We start from the raw sequence: 18,667 nt of genomic DNA, 5'->3' as shown, positions 1-18,667 counted from the left end.
TAATATTTACATAAGTATTATTGTTAAATTTACTATAAAAATGGATGTTGTAGAGTCTCTGTTTTTATTACTTATTCAGAAAGTGCTTGCGTCACGCAAGGAGCTGCTGGAGTATGACCTGCAGCAGCGGGAAGCAGCTACCAAATCATCCCGCACCTCCACCCAGCCCACCTTCACAGCCAGCCAGTACCGAGCCCTGTCTGTGCTGGGCTGTGGACACACATCCTCCACCAAGTGCTACGGCTGTGCGTCCGCTGTTACGGGCCACTGCATCACTCTGCTGCGCGCACTGGCGACCAACACTGCCATCAGGCAGATCCTGGTACTGCAGGGCCTCATCCGAGAGCTGTTTGAGTACAACCTGCGCCGCGGCACCGGAGCCATGAGGGAGGAGGTCCGTCAGCTCGTCTGTTTGCTCACCAGGTATACACACACAAATCTCTGAAGAGAATAACTAATGGTGTTTACAAGTTGCTCACTACTTTTATGTCAATGTATTTGAAGAGATCACCCAGAGGCCACACAACAGATGAATGACCTCATTATTGCCAAGGTGTCAGCTGCCCTTAAAGGACACTGGGCCAACCCTGATCTGGTATTTATTACATAGTACATTTTAAAGACCACTTCTAGCTATTGTGAACTTCTGTTTTTAATGCTGTTGGCAGGTCTTTAGTACTTACTTGACTCTAGTTCTTACAGTTGTCATCTCTCATTCAGGTCAGTAGTTTGCAGTATGAAATGCTGCTTCTTACAGACTCCATTGCTAAGGAGGGAGGATGCTGGGAGCTCAGACTTCGCTGTGGTGAGTCCTGTGGTGGATTTCCAGAGATAAATGTCTGAACCTGTATATATCCTCAAGCTGTAGTTGTTCGACAGAAATATCATCTTGAGATGGGTTTTTATATAGTTTTCAGCTTATCTGTGTTGCCCAGGATTTTTACATCAGTGCTTCCCTACTCTCATGCCTCTCTGTTCATTTTCAGCCCTGAGTCTGTTCTTGATGGCGGTGAATATAAAGACCCCTGTGGTGGTGGAAAACATTACACTGATGTGCCTGAGGATCCTGCAAAAACTCATTAAACCTCCTGCCCCCACCAGCAAGAAAAACAAGGTACGACAGACTCATCGTACTGATGATGTGTTGATCAATACGTTCTGATGCACTTACTTGACTTGTGCTCGTTAACAGGATACTGCTGTCGAATCACTGACTACAGTCAAGCCATATAACAACGAGATCCATGCACAGGCCCAGCTCTGGCTCAAAAAAGACCCGAAAGCATCTTATGAAGCCTGGAAAAAGTGCCTTCCTTCTAGATGTAAATATTTTGCATCAGCAATGCTGTGGGCTATTTGCATAAAATCCTTTACTTGATTCTGCACTCTCGTCTTTCTCAGGTCAGGAAACCGTCTCTAAACCCTCTAATAAGGCTGAGATCAGGAGGCAGTACCTGATGGAGAAGTACGTGTGGAAGTGGAAGCAGTTCATGAGATCTAGATCAGAAGGCTTTTTCCCTCGCCTGCTCAAACTGGGCCATAACAACTGGCTGAGACAAGTAAATGCTCCCTCAAACGTCTCTAGTGTCTTGATTCCATTCTCCATTTATGTGCTCTAATGTAATCTGACCCCTCTCGTAGGTGCTCTTCACCCCAGCCACCCAGGCCGCGAGACAGGCGGCTTGCACCATCGTCGAAGCTCTAACAACAATCCCCAGCCGCAAGCAGCAGGTTCTGGACCTTCTAACAAGGTACAAATCACATGGATGGATAAAATAATCCTTTTTGGCCCAATATTTTCACAATAGACTCAAGCGAGTCAGATTTAGGAGACATTTTAGTACTGGACTGAAGATTTTGTTGTTTGTTCTTTAGTTATCTGGATGAGCTAAGCATCGCTGGAGAGTGTGCTGCAGAATACCTGGCTTTGTACCAGAAGCTCATCAAACCTGCTCACTGGAAGGTTTATCTGGCTGCCCGTGGTGTCCTGCCATACATTGGCAACCTTATCACCAAGGTATCATCAGAAACTGTAAATAATATACGGTTATATAGTGAGGATGTGTCATTTCCATTAACCTGAACTTGTTCTTCAGGAAATTGCTCATCTTCTCGCCCTTGAAGAGGCCACACTGAGCACAGACTTACAGCAGGGATATGCCCTCAAGAGCTTAACAGGTGAATTTTAGTTTCTGTCCTATTTGATCAGGATCAATAAAGTTAAACTCATTAATCTAAAACTTCTTGAGAGCTTCTGGCTTTTTTTTTAACAGTTTCTGTTTTCATACAGGCCTGCTGTCCTCGTTCGTGGAAGTGGAGTCCATTAAGCGTCACTTTAAGAGTCGGTTGGTTGGCACAGTCCTGAATGGCTACTTGTGCTTGAGGAAGCTGGTGGTCCAGAGAACTAAACTGATTGATGAGACCCAGGACATGCTGCTGGAGATGTTGGAAGATATGACTACAGGTTCCAGCCTTCACCTTCAGGTCTTATCTGATGTTAGTGCATTATTAGAGACAAAATCATCTCAATGCTGCTTCTTTTGTAGGAACTGAGTCGGAGACCAAAGCGTTCATGGCTGTGTGCATCGAAACTGCAAAGCGGTACGATCTGGATGATTATCGCACCCCTGTCTTCATCTTCGAGCGGTTGTGTAGCATAATTTATCCGGTGAGTAGACTTCAGCGCGTTGACATTCGGCTATAGCTTTTGGAAAAATGATCTTGGCAAAACTCAAGCTAATTTCTCTCAATCGTGTCTATGAAGGAGGAGAATGAGGTAACAGAGTTCTTTGTTACGCTGGAGAAGGACCCACAGCAGGAGGACTTCCTGCAGGGCCGTATGCCAGGAAACCCATACAGCAGTAACGAACCAGGCATTGGCCCTCTTATGAGGGATATCAAGAACAAAATCTGCCAGGACTGCGATCTTGTGGCACTACTGGAAGACGACAGTGGCATGGAGGTACGTAATCTGCAACAGTCCAGTGTCCTGGGGCTTTATTTCAAATAATTTGCTTAGACTTATTTTCCATTATTTGTATTTTTAAATCATTCTAAAAAATAAAGAAGTTTATTAAAGTAACAACAGATAGCTTTTGCTCTCGGGGTCCCCCTACAGTTGGGAAACAGTATTGTCCTCTACTACTGTCGTAAACTCTGTCATCCTACATGCACATGCAATTGTTGACAACCATGATAGCCCTGAACACTGTAGGAGGAGGTCACATGCAGGTGTTCTGCTTGCATTGCGTGTGAAATGTCTTCATCCCAGGTACAGTGGCATATATTTCAGCATGTCATATGAATATAATTTCATGGGTTTTATTTTTTTTTCTAACGACAAATGATCGCGATGCTCACGTTTACAAGCCAGCGTCATTATACTGCCCTACAAAGCAAAAAGGCAGTAACTGCATTTTTGGTCAAAAATGAGTTATTATCATTTTCATGACATTCAAGGCATCCTTTGTTATGTGACAAAACATCTTATCTCAAATGTGTGTCGTTTTGGAGAAAAATGGTAGTCGTTTGTGAAGTAACTGCAAAAAGCCCTAGTGAAACAAAGCAAGAGTACAGTAACATCCATTACTGTATTCTTGTTATGTTTTACCTAACAAAAAATAACCGTGTTGCTGCGCAGTGTAGTTAATGTTGCCATGGTGAACACACAGCTGATTTCGCGGCATCCTCACGGGACGGTTTTAACATTCGCGATTTCACGCTTCTAACTTCCACAAATTTTGTTTGAGATGCAGTGTTTCCCCTAATTGTTCCCCTACCAAACTAACACACACACACACACACATACGCGCGCGCTGAAGCACGTGTGTGACGCTCGAGCTGTTTTTTTGCCTATATGAGGACACGGTCTTCACGGCAACCCGTCAAAATAAAAGTTCGGTTTAACTTGACAAGAAATAATATTACTGCTGTACAGTAGAATTTAGAAACGTCTCAATGTAATAATAATACTAACACTACAAATAAATTAAGATTAAAACTTAAATTTTAAAGGAATAATCACAATTTTTCTTCAATGTAATTTTAACAGTAAAGCTCATTGTGCAGCATGTTGGTTGACCAAAAATGTTTGTTTTTAAAATATTGTTTAAGTTTAATAATAGTTTATAATGAAAGTTTCATGATTTCAATTAATTAGACATGATTTTTGATTACTAAAAATGTACACCCCATATCCGTAACACGCCCGCTCCGCAACACTAGTTTCGCAACACAAAATTTTTGAAAATGTTGTCCAAATGGTTCAAATTATTTCAAACACAGTGTATCAGACTCAGAGCCCAAGTTGTGGCAAAAAAGTTTTTGGAGAATCTGTAGTTACTGCCTTTTCCCTTGGTATGGTGCCACGTTTTTGGTAAGTAATACAAAGCAAGAATACAGTAACTGCAAAATAGGGGTAAAATATCAAATTAAATATGAGGATTGATATGTACAAAGAATAAGCTAATATAAAGTAACAAAACAGCCACATGTCCAATAATCTACCTACAACTACTTAGGCTGGATGACAGGATAACTTTAAAGTCATTTTTCTCTGTTCTGCACTCTGCGTAGTTACTGCCTTTTTGCTTTGTAGGGCAGTATAGTAGCCTAGTCTATAGACCAATTTTCAGTTGGTAAACATGGTGACGTTTTTATGTGGTTCGGAGCTTAGGTGGTGGCAGAACGATCCCTCTGGCCGCTTCACTAACGTAAAGTCTGCAAGTTTTGTTAGCTTGTTTTTAACAATGACAGGAGAAAATCCGATTTTATCTTAATGTGCAAGGTCACTCACTGTCCAGGACCGCGATTGTTATTTGCAAAAGTTAATTTTAACGGACGGAACCAGATTGGCTGACCCGTACACTCATTGAGGATCTGACAGGATTAACGTTAATGCTACCTCCGGTTGAGTGGCCTGACATCTACACCAACCTGATAGAGAAACGGAGGGCATATAAATCTTTAGATGCCTATAACTATGTGCTGAATGGTGATGTGCAAGACGTGTGTGTACGATCCGCAGTTCTGCCGAGCCAGCGCCATGAAGACGACAATGTAAAGAGTGACATTACGGTGCAATTTTAATGAGGTGAATATTTTCTAGAAATAAAAAATTGCAGATAAAGCATATTAATGTTTCATTGATTCTTGCACCCAACAACACAACAAGATGACATTTAATAATAAGAAGAATAATTTAAGATCCTTATTTTGTAGCCGAATCTGTGCTGGTTTGTATTCACCGCCTCCAGTTTTCCCTTTGTTCTGCCACCAGCTAGCGCTGTGACGTAACTGTGACGTCGGCTGGAAATTGGTCTATTGGTTACCGTTTTACTGAATCTATATGATACTTCAATGCAATGTTTGAGTGGTTGATAATAACCATATATCGTCAATATTATAATATCAAGCTACCATAAATGAATCTGCAAATTTTACAAATCGATTTGCATTATAGCTTGAGGCAAGACAAATAAACAAATATCACAGACATGTTAGGTATCCTAAAATATGATTTTATTAATAATCTTCCTCCTTTCTTTGTACATGTTGAGTAGACTACACTTTTTAGGTCAAACATTTGCTATTTGCATTTCATCGATTGCAAAGTTCAAATCAGAACGAGAATACTAGCGATAGCTAACCATCAAAAACTAGAATATCGTTTACTAGCTACCAGATTGATAATTCGCTACTACTCTAGCGAATTAGAGAGGTTAGAGAGAGGCATTCTTTTTTCGATGGGGGGTTCGATGCTCCCTGCACACGCAAGGTCTCTCGCTCGCTTTCTCTCTCTGCCGTCCGCGCGCGTTGGAGCACAGTCTCTGTCTCGCGTGCGCGTTCGCTCTAGATTCCGGGAGATTTGAACTAATTTGCGGTATAAATTGTCGATCACGAGTGGCTCAACAGGTAGAGATCTATAGATAAACTCATCTTTCAGGCATTTGACCGACCGGGTTGACAATTTAGCGTGAGAAACCGGGGGCGTGGCGTGTGAGCGTGTGAAACCAATCAAAAGCGGGTGTCTCACGGCCAATGCGTGAGTTGGCAGCTCTGCAATGTTGATCCTCGTTCTGCCTTTAACGCGATCACTTTCTCTTTTTGCTTTGCTCCGATAAAACCTTTGCTTTCTTGTTTTTCTGTGCTGCTTCGGCCATGACTATAACATTTGGCTCGCAAGTCCGATTTTAAGGAAGTGGGGGTGGTGGTGGAAGTGACGTATATGCCGTAAAGCAGTCGAATTTTGTAGTTCTCTTTGTTCGCCGGTTACTACCCGAAACCCGAAGTTTAAAAGTACGATTAAAAACGCTACAGACCCCGTCAGGCTATGGCAGACGTGTCATTCAACCTATTGTAAGTCGATGTACCATCACAAGAGACTTGGAAATATATTATGAAGGTTGAAAAGTTACCTGTTGTTACTTTAAGGTTTTAGGGTCAATTACACTGACCCTATTTTTTTTTTTTAAGGTAGTTTCTTTTTGTAAGAATAGTTTTATTCAGAAAGGATGCATTAAATTGATCAAAAGTGATAAAGACATAATGTTGCAAAGATTTCTATTTCAAATAAATGTTGTTCATTTGAACTATCTATTCATCAAGAATCCTGAAAATGTATTAAAATAATGGGGTAAAATAATGTATTAAAATAAATATATATGGGTTATTACATTTCATAAATATATGAAAATGTGGTGTGCCCAAGTAAGTGGTGCAGTCAGAAACATACAGGGTTTTAAAACACGATTTTAACAAGTCAACATTTAACAAATCTTTATCTTGAACACTTTTATTTGAACATTTATCTGCATTAATTTTTAAACATGACTTTTCTTTGCAGCTCCTTGTTAATAACAAGATCATTAGTCTGGATCTGTCTGTTGCTGAGGTCTATAAGAAGGTCTGGTGCCCCACCAATGAGGTGAGCTAAAGAGAATACCCTTTATTTTATTTATTTTTTACTTATTGCTCATGATTTAAAAATTATTTTGACTTATCGACCACAATTTAAAAATCGTTTCTTTCAATAAAGGGTGAGCCAATGAGGATCATCTACAGAATGAGGGGGCTTCTCGGAGATGCAACAGAGGAGTTCATTGAGTCTTTGGACTCAACTACAGGTAAGTGTCATGTTGTAGGACTTTTTCTTAAGATTACTGTCCGTTTTTTTCCCTCTAGTTTATCTCATGTTTCTTATTTGTAATTGGTGTTTTGTGTCTTTGCAGACGAAGAGGAGGATGATGAGGAGGTATATAAGATGGCCGGAGTGATGGCGCAGTGTGGAGGTCTAGAGTGCATGTTGAACAGGCTCTCTGGAATCAAAGATTTCAAACAGGGCCGGCATCTTCTTACCGTGAGTATGAAATTCACCTCTCTAATTCATCATTTTCTACACATTCCTTAGAAACCTCAGAGACAATTCTAATGATTGTGTTTTACTTTATAGGTTCTTCTCAAGTTATTTAGTTACTGTGTGAAAGTGAAAATCAACAGACAGCAGCTGGTGAAACCAGAGATGAACACACTGAATGTTATGTTGGGCACGCTGAATCTGGTAAGTAACATACCAAAAGAATTCAGCACTAGTGCTTATGAGATAAAATGTAATATTTAAGAGGATATTTGTAATTGGATGTTGTGTTTCAGGCATTGGTGGCAGAGCAGGAGAGCAAGGACAGTGGAGGAGCATCCATAGCAGAGCAGGTTCTTAGTATTATGGAGATCATCCTGGATGAGGCAAATGCTGAGACTGTGTCTGAAGACAAGGTCAGCAAGACATTTTGATTTATGCAATGAATATTACAAACAAATAGAAGTGAGCCAGTTGTGTTTTAGATCTCTCCTCCATTGTGTTTCTCCTCCAGGGTAACCTGCTGCTGACGGGTGATAAGGACCAGCTGGTGATGCTGCTGGACCAGATCAACACGTTGTTTGTGCGTTCAAATCCCAGTGTCCTACAGGGGCTGCTCCGCATCATCCCTTACCTGTCCTTTGGTGAACTAGAGAAGATGCACATCCTGGTCGAGCGCTTTAAACCCTGCTGCACCTTCGATAAGTATGGAGTTTCTCCATCTCTATAACCTAGAACTGACTTCTCCTTGAAACAGTGGAGAATGTTTGCTGATTTCAACACCATTTGTTTTCGCTTTCAGGTATGATGAGGAGCACAGTGCTGATGACAAGGTCTTCCTGGACTGCTTCTGTAAAATAGCTGCAGGAATCAAGAACAATAGTAACGGCCATCAACTGAAAGACCTCATCTTGCAGAAGGGCATCACCCAGAGTGCTCTGGACTATATGAAGAAACATATCCCATGTGCTAAGAAGTATGAAATGTCTAAATACACACATATATATATATATAATATACGTAATATATGTATTCATTTATCATATAATTTTTATGTATTAATTATAATATTATTTATAATATACTGTGTAATAAATACAATATAGTATTTTGTTATTTATAATAAATAGTGATATGTATTTAGAATAATACATTAACTTTTATCCATATCCAAAAATACATATTTTTATAGGTGTGTGATTTATCGTGTTCATTTGGTGCGATTAATTATGGAATAAATGGCGTTAAAATTATTAGCATATTTAACGCACCCTGACCCACACATTATTGTAAATAAAAAATGCTACATTTTGCCAATAAAAATATTTAAATAAATATTAATAATATATATACAATATGTATTTATATTTATACATTTTATTCAATATAAAATAATTAATCGAACTATTTTTTAACTATTAAAAATATAAAACAATAAAATATCTAATAAATATTTATCTACCCATTTATAAAAACATGACTGTTTACAGAGTGATTAGCCTGACTATATATATTGTTTTGTAGCCTGGATGCAGACGTTTGGAAGAAATTCCTTGCTCGACCAGCCCTTCCGTTCATCCTTAGACTGCTGCGTGGTCTGGCCACCCAACACCCCCCTACACAGGTAATACTTTAACCACTAGTTTGAGATAATTATTTCATACGCACACAACAAAAATGAATTAAACCATCTCTTCTTGTTATAGATGCTAATCGGAACAGATTCAATAACCAATTTGCACAAGCTGGAGCAGGTGTCCAGTGACGAAGGTATCGGCACTTTAGCAGAGAATCTTCTGGAGGCTCTAAGGGAGCACGCCGAGGTTAACCTAAAGATAGACGCTGCTCGAAGGGAGACTCGAGCGGAGAAGAAACGCATGGCCATGGCGATGAGGCAGAAAGCTCTCGGCACGCTGGGAATGACAGTGAGTTGCACATATAGATAGAAGCTTAATGTTTAAACCAGAAAAAAAAGTCTTTGAATTGAAATATTTCCATTTTTTGCTTTTGTTTCAGACCAATGAGAAGGGCCAAGTGGTGACTAAGACATCCCTGCTTAAACAGATGGAGGAGCTCATAGAAGAACCTGGGCTGACTTGCTGTATTTGTAGAGAGGGCTACAAGTTCCAGGTCTGTTTCTCTACCAATTCCATTCCATTTTACTGTAGGTTGTTGTGTTAATGTTCAGCCTCTTCATATTTTGTACTCCACAGCCTACCAAAGTTCTGGGCATCTACACATTTACGAAGCGTGTGGCCCTTGAGGAGTTTGAGAACAAACCCCGCAAGCAGCAGGGTTACAGCACTGTCTCACACTTTAACATAGTCCACTATGACTGTCACCTTGCTGCTGTCAGGTGTGTGAAATTGCTGTGAATACAATGGATTTGATCAAGGAATGTTTAGTCGTCTTGCTTGGTTTATAATTTTCTCTGTGTATGTCTGAATCAGGCTTGCCAGAGGGCGTGAGGAATGGGAAAGTGCGGCACTACAGAATGCCAACACAAAGTGCAATGGGCTCCTACCAGTATGGGGGCCACACGTACCCGAATCTGCCTTTGCCACCTGCCTGGCAAGGTACGTCATTCTTGCATCCAGTTTAAATGAGTACTAAGATGTACTCCTAAATCTCTACAAGAATATACCCTTATTTTGTACTGTTGCAGGCACAACACATATCTACAAGAGTGCACAGGGCAAAGGGAACCCACATACCAGCTCAACATTCATGATACCAAGCTGCTGTTCCTGCGCTTTGCAATGGAGCAATCCTTTAGCGTGGACACAGGAGGAGGAGGCCGCGAGAGCAACATCCACCTCATCCCTTACATCATTCACACAGTCCTTTACGTCCTCAACACGTACGTTTATCAAAGATGAGATTTAAATTCCCAAGCATTTTTACATGTTACAGTTTTTAAGCTTTTTTCTTCTGACTTCCTCCATAGAACAAGGGCCACATCACGAGAGGAAAAGAATCTACAGAGCTTTTTAGAGCAGCCTGGTGAGAAGTGGATGGAGACTTCGTACGAGGTGGACGGGCCGCACTACTTCACTATATTGGCCATGCACATCCTACCACCTGAGCGCTGGAGGACTACACGTGTGGACTTCCTGCGCAGGCTGCTGGTCACCTCTCATGCCCGCAAAGTCTCACCAGGGGGTGCTAACAAGTAAGGGAATGAAGCATGACTCTGCACGTGTCAGAGCTTGAACATTTAAGAGCTTTTATAAGTGTATGCTGTGCTCTACATGCTTAGGTGTGTATTTTGGGATTTGGCAAGTGTTTTGTGCTCACTCAAAGTGCCTTAAAGCACTTTGGCTTAAGGCAAAAAAATTGGCTTAAAGCTAGACTATAGTATGCCTAGAGGATTGATGCAAGGTTATATCAGGCATGGCTTGGGCTGGGTGTGTCAGAATGTTTCAGGCCTCTGTTTATTTTATTATTATTATTTTTTTAACCTTTATTTAACCAGATAATCTCATTGAGATTTAAAACCTCTTTTTCAAGAGAGACCTGGCCAAAATGGCAGCATATTAACAGTGCACAGTTACGAATACGAACACCAAGCACACGCACACAACAAAGAACATTTAAACAAGATCCTCAAGATACATAAACAACATCAGACTACTAATAAGTACAATTCATACCTAGGTTTAAACGATTTAGTTATTTTAAAAACAGACAACAATTAATGACATCTATTTCCAAAACTTTCAATGCATTATTGTATGTATTATTGTTTGTAAATTTTTGCACTTATATCTGAATGTTGTTATTATTATTATATATTATATTTTCAAAAAATAATATATTATAAAAAAAAACATGTATTATAATTATATATTATATATTATACAATATAAAACAATATCAATAACAAACATTCATCTTTTTCGTGTGGTGTTAATTTCGAATGCATGTCAGATCCGTGTCATGTCTTAAAGTGACAGCTGTCTAATTAATATATATATATATTCGTGTTTTTTAATGGCTATTCATGATTTTGCTCATATTATTGTGATGAATGAAGTTTAGCATTATTCTTGCCATTATATAATTAAAACATATTTTATATGTTTTTGTATAAATTATACAATTTATGTACACTAAAAATGTATCCATAAATCTAGGGCTGTGCCGGTAAACTTGACATCTGCACCACCGCGGTGGCTGAGTAGCTCAGGTGGTGGTCCGCCAAAACACATTTTTTGTATGTGAATGCTGTTTTACATGAATATTATGACAGGAGTGAAGCACAAAGCTTTGTTTACAAAAGAAATAATAGGTTAGCAATTAAATGTTACATCACAGCCATGGAAACGTTTGGATTCATGAGGAATGAGAGAGTTGTGCGCGAGCCCATAAATTTAAGCTTTGTCGGCTTTGTATATTCTGTTTTGCGATCCAGTCACCCGATTATCAGCGAATTTAACAATATTCCTTTAGTTATTCCCCTGGACATGGAATCTCTTGTTTCTTTTCCCAAATATTTACGTACGTCTCACCCATTTTCGCACTTTTCTTCCTTTGGTTCGCTTTAAAGTACGGTAGGCCTATTATATTTGCATTCTTTACTGTGTTACAGTAGAAGAATGCTGTAGGAAAGATGGCCTACCTTTTTACTTGCACGTCAAATTCTTTTTAACACAGTTTGTGCTTTTTTTATTATACTTGGTAAGTTAAAGAGATGGTCTCTTTCCTGCTCGTGTCCCACATCCCTGATCCCTCTCAAAGCGCAGAGCGGTTGGCTATATCACGCGTCTTTGTGTGTAAATATAAAACTTTTTTGAATATTTAACTTTGTTATATTATTTAAGTTAATATTATTTACTGATATATATTTCAATGCTTTAAAGGGTTCAGTGTGATGTTTCATTGACGGAAGTGCTCAAATAAATACGCATGTCTGTGTTAATGGCTATTCCTGATTTGATAGTCAGAATCACTGTCTAATGTGACTTAATTGCATTTTAATTGATACATGATTGCATTTTTATCATTTCAGGCTCACTGACAAAGCAGTGAAGGAGTATGCTGTTTACCGCTCACCGCTTCTCTTCTGGGGTCTGGTGGATCTTATCTATGATATGTTTAGGGTATGAGGATATTTTTCCCCTCTTTCTGACTCCTGTAAGCTTGATGTCCAATAAGTGCGTACTTCCATGAAATCTAATGTTATCTGCTATGTTCCTACAACAGAAAGTGCCCACCAGCAACACAGAAGGAGGCTGGTCCTTCTCGCTCGCAGAGTACATAAGGCACAATGACATGCCTATCTATGAGGCTTCAGAAAGGGTGTTGAGGTCTTTCCAGGATGAACTCATGCCCGCTGAATCCTTCTCAGAGTTCCTGGATGTCGTAGGTCAGACCTGTTTAACACGCACAAAGCTCTCTCACTGTCAAGCTGTAAAATAATGTGGCTGTACAGACAGAATATTAATCTCTTGTACTGACTCTCTTCCCAGGACTTCTGTCAGAAATCCCAGACCCTGACGCCTTCCTGCTGGACCTGTTGAACTCTGTGCCCTGATGGCACACATTTATGCACCTCACTTTATGGACTTGTGACCGCTCTGTCCAGTGCAGGTGTTCCTTAAACATGGAGTCTGTCCGCTACCTGGACCCAGCTATTCGCAACTCCAAAGGGACACCTTTCAATCGGGGCCCAGGCTCCTAAAACTTCCATCAGCTCTCATACACACTCATTCACCTCCCCTTCTGCTACTGATCTCCGCGTGGGTTCATTCAGTTATAACTCTCCTAAACAAGAAAGTGACGAGTTAATGCGCATTTATTCTACAATGGTTTTGTAACACCTAATACACATAAACACACCATTCTGTTTTAATCTGAAATGTTGCAGGTAATCCGGTTGGAAATTATTTCATAAACAACCTTGATGGCATTTGTTTCTCCCTTTGTGACTTTGTTTGTTTTTTGACTCGGGTTCTAAATTGAGTTACAGATTCACTCAAATGTGAACTAATCTCTCATTGTCTTGTTCTGTCTTTTTTTTTGCGGTGGTGTTCTATGAATTGTTTGCAGTTTGTAAGAAAGGCAAAGCCTGACTGGTTCTGTGATGCGATGCAAATGTGTGACGATTGTTTTCCATGTGTAAATGGTTGAAGAGTGAGATGAAAGCTTGTTTAATGTGTTATTCCCGTGAAATGGAAATTACTTTCTGATTTGTAAAAGGTTTACCTGCATCAACAATGAAACGCAAAGATAAAGAGAATAAAAAAGGGCCTGCATATTTATTTTGGGAGCCTTTTTCCACTTTGTTTTTCTGGTTGTTATTGTGTTTTGATCAAAATCACAATACTAAATTTATTTTTTGTTTTGTCTTCCATGTGACGGTAATTCACTCAATAATATTCCGCAAATTAAACATTTTCCCCAGAGCAAGTTGTGCCTCTGGTAAGCAAGGTGCCACTGAGAAGAGTCTCAGTGATTTTAAGTTTATTCTTACAATATAAACACACCTGCGATAGGGTGTTCTTGAGCTGAATGCATGGTGTGAAGTTTGTTAAAAATAAGAAAACAAGAAAACCCACTTAGTGTTTATTCGCCTATTCCCGCTGCTACAATGTTCAACTGTTGCTGAATGTCTGCTTTTTGAATTAGCTCTACTTAATAAAGGTGTAAGAATACCATATCTGACTCAATGTGTCACACAAGCAATGTTGTTTTAGTAATATGTATATGCTAGTATTGCCTTCAATATTTTCATTTAGCTTTTAATTTATATTTTCAGTTTTATTTTACGGTTTAGTATTTTTTTTTTTTTTTTTTTTGTCATTTTTATTTTAGTACGTCAACTTACACTTATTTTAGTTAGTTACAAATGTAACTGGTTCTATGAGTAAGTGGAAGACTGCCAGAGGCACTAGTAGAAATTCCAATATAAATAACTAACCGCTCACGCTTGACAGAGAGTCGAATAACAAAGTTGTCACCTCGTGACTCATGACGTGTCTTCGGCTATAATAACCCCTTAAAACGTCAAATCGATCTCTAGATCATTCTTGTGATGCCGAATGACCAGAGACTCTGGCGGTCTTCCACTTAGTCATAGAACCACAGTTACTTTCATAACCAGCGTTTCATTTCCTTTTGCTCCAGACCGCCAGATGCAGTGCAGACGAATACCTACACAGTCATGAAGAATCCCCTTGTGAAACGTCCAGGCAGGCAGAGACACTGCAGCATACACCGCTGGCAAGAGAGTCACATTCAATCTGTAGAAACGTGAAAACGTGCAGGCTGAACCCCAAATTGCTGCAGAACAAATTTCAGAATACTCTGAACGCTGCCCAAGATGTTGCCAAAGCCTGTAGAATGACAGAGAATAGAGGACACAGAAGATTGGCTCCTTTCAGGAAAGCAACAATCAGCCAGTCAGACCCAAGTTAAGAGTCACTAAACTCTGATCGTGAGCTGCCACATACACCTTTAGTGTGGATGTAGAATGCCCAAGTTCCAAAAGAAGTTGCAGAACATGCATCCAACTGAGCAGTGTAATGGATCAACATCACGGCTAGAACACCAGTCAGAGAACATCTTCCATTTACAAGCATACAACTTTCGCATGGATGCTGCTTGTGCATTCAACAGTGTCCCTGCCTGGCCCTCTCTGAACACTCTAAGAGTTCTAGTGGGCACGATGGCCACACCCACAGTTTCAACCGATCTGGATGTGGGTGCCAAACTCTTCCTTCTAGCAGACTCAAGAGGTCTGGTCTGTTGGGCAGACGACAAGATGGTCCTATTATCAGTGAAAACAGTCTGAAACCATGGCCTTGCAGGCCAATGAGGATCCACTAACAGCAGACGGTGGCCGCAGTCGCAGTCGCAGTCGCGCACTCTGCAAAGAGTCCTCCAAATCAGTGGTAACGGGGGGAAAGCAAATAGTGTCACATCTGGCCAGTCGTCCAGACCCAGAGATCCCGGTTCATCCATCAGGGAAAACCAACGAGGGCAGTGAGACGTCTGACTGAGACTGCTGCGCCATACGTCCTCCATATCATTAGCACCACTTCTGAGTGTAGAGTCCAATCTCCCTGCGACACCCTGCCACATGACAGAGCCTCCGCGGTCTGATTGAGTCAGCCTGGTAGATATACTGCTTGGATGGACAGAAGATTGACCTGGGCCCAAATAAGTAGGTTGTGAGCTACCTGAAGCGCACTCTGTGACCTTGTGCCTCCCTGATGGTTGATATAAAAAAACAGTCACCTTGTTGTCTGTGCACACCAAAACATTGTTTTCCCCTGAGAACAGTTTGAAAGTGAAGAAGTGTAAGAAACAACGCTGTCAACTCTAGGACATTGATGTGCGCTGTGAGCAGAGACCCTCTCCAAGCAGTCGTCCAAGAAGACTGGCATCCGTCCTTATGACCTTCCACTGTGCAGGTGGTACTCCTCTGACGAGAAACTCCAGTGACCAAGGTGCTAGGGCTCACATACAACAATGTGTGACTCTGATTTTCTTGTATTTGTCTGAGGTCTGAGTAGACGCCTTGATGTACTTGATCCACTGCTTGCTGGGGTGATGCTGCACAGACAAGCCAGTCATCCAGGTTTGGCAACACTCTCATGCCAGACCTCTGGAGTGGTTCCAACGCTGCCTGGTGAAACTTTGAGAAAACTCTTGGAGCCAGAGCTAGGCCAAATGGAAGAACCCCGAACTGAAATATTTGATCCATGAATGCAAATCGAAGGAATCGCCTGTGTTCTGGAACAATTGGAACATGAAAATAGACGTCCTTAAATCTATTAGACGTCTATAAATCTATTAAATCTTGTGGCATAACGGCCTGTAACACATCGGTTGTTTATAGCATTAGCAACGGCAAAAACTTTAGAAACCGATTCAGATTTCTTAGATCTAATATCGGTCGAAACCCGCCATCTTTCTTTGCAACCAGAAAATAAATGGGAAAAAATCCCCCGGGATGAACTTGGGGGTCTACTAGTTCTATGGCACCCTTGCGCAACAACATCTGAACTTCGTGTGCAAGTGCCTCTGACTGGTGTGGATTGTGAACTATTGTACTTCTCACCCCAGTATGAACAGAAGGTTTACAGCGAAACTGTATACGGTACCCTGTCGACAGGGTATTTTTTTATTGATCTCCAATGATCCAGGTGACTATCCATGAAACAGCCCACTGTCGACCCTTCCGCGTCAGTGGTCCCGTGAACGCTTTTCTGTAGAGGTGGGGAGACGTCGTTGTGAGTCTGGGTGTCGTGCTTGAAAATGAAGTCCACGCGGCTGAATCCCACCATGTCTAGGGTGTGGAGGAGCTTGTGGATACCGATGTTGGAAATGTTGAGAAGGCCTATACGTAGGTCATACACCTACATTGTGATAACGGACACCAGAGGCTGTCGGAGGGGACCTGGATCCTGAGGCTGTCCCCACATGACGCGAACGAGTTTCAGACACTGACACGCGTTGGTCCCAACCTTCCTGTCCAGCTGGTCCAAAACTCGTCCAGGTACAAACAGCAGTTGTCTCAAATTATTCCGACATACCACTTGCAAGGAGGATTGGGCAAACCATACCTGCCGTCAAGCTTGTACAAGAGTGCCCAAAGCTGTGCCACAGTGATTAGCGAAAACACCCATGGCCTGTAATGCAAGTTCAGTTAGATCCACCATTAATGGGTCAGATGAAGCTTCACTCAGAGAGGAGTGTAAGGCCACAAGCATATGCGCCAAAGAATTAGAAACACGGCCAAGGCTTGCTATAGAATTGTATGCACGTGACAGTAGCTCATCAGTGCGTCTACACTCAACATTGGGGCAGCGCACGTTTTCGCGAAGTGCCTCATCAGGAGACACAATGAGTGCTGCACCAGTGCATCAGATTAATGCAGGCGAGCATTGCTTTTGATGTTCCTTCCAGTAATTCAACAACTAAAGATGACCCACCTGACTTCTCAGACACTGTCTCACCACCAGAATGACACTATTGATCTGGAGGTAAAATTTTCCTCAGCACCTGGCGTCACTGGAGTAGCTTTAAATAGCAAGTCAGAGGCAGCCACTAACATCACATCTAACTCCTGTCCCGTTTGCATCATTGGCGACGAAGCGATAGCTGATTCAGGCAGAGCTTTCTCTTGTATCTCCATATTAGGTTGAGCTTTAGCCTGGAGAAGCAGAAACAACTTTACCACAGAAGACAGCTGGTCAACCTTGCATGCTTAAGATGATCACCTCAAATCCAAAAAGACAGTCAATCCGTCACTTGTTGGTGATCTGCACAGCGAGAAACGCACACACGCTATCAAGCCAATGCAGCCAGGGCTTCCGAGTGCATGTCTTCACTGAGGCATTCAAACTTACAGGCAACCAGAAGATTGAAGCCTCTCCAAAGAGTTATGCTTATAAAATGTCACTCGCGATCGTCGTGCATAGCGAACGCGTCCAGCTGTTAAAAATCTGTAATCTGAGGTGATGACAATGACGAAACAGCTTGCGTATATATCCAGAAGAACTCTTCAGCAGCAAGCTGCACAAAATATCATCACTTCGAATCAATCAGGCGAGAATGAGAAAGAGATCGATTTGGCGCGTTAAGTGGTTATTATAGCTGAAGACACGTCATGAGTCAAGAGGTGACAACTTTGTTAATCGATTCTCGGTCAAGTGCAAGGGATTTTCCACTAGTGCTTTCAGCACTGCCTCTGGCGGTCTGGAGTGAAAGGAAATAGAAGCAGTTTTAATGGATACCGTTTTAGTTAACAATAACAACACTGCATCTAAGATATAATGCAACAAGAAAGGAAAGGTTCTTTACTTCTGGACGATTCCTGCTATACATTTTTTATGTCCCATATGTTGTAATATAGACCTACATGACTAAGTACAATACATAAAAATGGAAATCGTTTCAGTTAAAATGTAGGCCTAAGCGATTTCTAAAAAATGCTGTTGATATTTGAAATCCCCAAAAACAAACACACCCCTATCATGATAGCCCCGCCCCCAAATTCACAAACACACCATATGTGTGTTCGACATCGGCTGGATGTAACCAGTCTATGGATGTAACTGATCGAGTTGCCGCGTGTAGGTGGGGAGGAGCTGAAAACGGAGACGTGAAGTCGGACACTTTCTACTTCCCGTAGTGACTCTCGCGCTGCGTTAGCATACTTTACCACAGCTGAAGTGGAATAAATGCAATATTTGCCAAATACACAGATGTTTCAGAGAAATTTTCATTCAATACTTTATGTACTGCTTAATACAGTGTCTGTTTGTACAAGAAATGAATAAAGTTCAACATAAGCCTATACTA

At 41.1% G+C, this 18,667-nt stretch overlaps 1 protein-coding gene across 13 annotated transcripts in view; it reads left to right on the top strand.

The window, feature by feature from the left end:
* The window catches only part of ubr4 (ubiquitin protein ligase E3 component n-recognin 4), a 61,142-nt gene extending 47,738 nt beyond the window's left edge, over positions 1-13,404 (top strand). For 12 of the 13 annotated variants that reach the window (XM_056268082.1, XM_056268078.1, XM_056268075.1 and 9 more), the window contains 29 exons: positions 80-423; positions 505-595; positions 721-805; positions 987-1,114; positions 1,193-1,322; positions 1,402-1,559; positions 1,642-1,751; positions 1,876-2,017; positions 2,097-2,178; positions 2,291-2,464; positions 2,547-2,668; positions 2,765-2,962; positions 6,845-6,925; positions 7,037-7,124; positions 7,230-7,357; positions 7,451-7,558; positions 7,651-7,770; positions 7,869-8,059; positions 8,157-8,330; positions 8,879-8,978; positions 9,061-9,279; positions 9,371-9,484; positions 9,568-9,710; positions 9,805-9,930; positions 10,020-10,214; positions 10,302-10,526; positions 12,366-12,456; positions 12,560-12,722; positions 12,826-13,404. In XM_056268082.1, the coding sequence (XP_056124057.1) occupies positions 80-423; positions 505-595; positions 721-805; positions 987-1,114; positions 1,193-1,322; positions 1,402-1,559; positions 1,642-1,751; positions 1,876-2,017; positions 2,097-2,178; positions 2,291-2,464; positions 2,547-2,668; positions 2,765-2,962; positions 6,845-6,925; positions 7,037-7,124; positions 7,230-7,357; positions 7,451-7,558; positions 7,651-7,770; positions 7,869-8,059; positions 8,157-8,330; positions 8,879-8,978; positions 9,061-9,279; positions 9,371-9,484; positions 9,568-9,710; positions 9,805-9,930; positions 10,020-10,214; positions 10,302-10,526; positions 12,366-12,456; positions 12,560-12,722; positions 12,826-12,890 (4,095 nt within the window). In that variant the 3' untranslated portion in view covers positions 12,891-13,404. The remainder of the gene's footprint in view (positions 1-79; positions 424-504; positions 596-720; positions 806-986; positions 1,115-1,192; positions 1,323-1,401; positions 1,560-1,641; positions 1,752-1,875; positions 2,018-2,096; positions 2,179-2,290; positions 2,465-2,546; positions 2,669-2,764; positions 2,963-6,844; positions 6,926-7,036; positions 7,125-7,229; positions 7,358-7,450; positions 7,559-7,650; positions 7,771-7,868; positions 8,060-8,156; positions 8,331-8,878; positions 8,979-9,060; positions 9,280-9,370; positions 9,485-9,567; positions 9,711-9,804; positions 9,931-10,019; positions 10,215-10,301; positions 10,527-12,365; positions 12,457-12,559; positions 12,723-12,825) is intronic. The other variant, XM_056268083.1, reaches the window with a different exon arrangement.
* Positions 13,405-18,667: the final 5,263 nt, after the last annotated feature.

This window comes from Rhinichthys klamathensis, unplaced genomic scaffold, assembly GCF_029890125.1.
Source record: "Rhinichthys klamathensis goyatoka isolate OS25496 unplaced genomic scaffold, OSU_Roscu_1.1 h1tg000269l_1, whole genome shotgun sequence".
In the NCBI taxonomy this organism is placed as follows: domain Eukaryota; kingdom Metazoa; phylum Chordata; class Actinopteri; order Cypriniformes; family Leuciscidae; genus Rhinichthys; species Rhinichthys klamathensis.
This window is presented reverse-complemented; position numbering and strand designations above follow the sequence as displayed.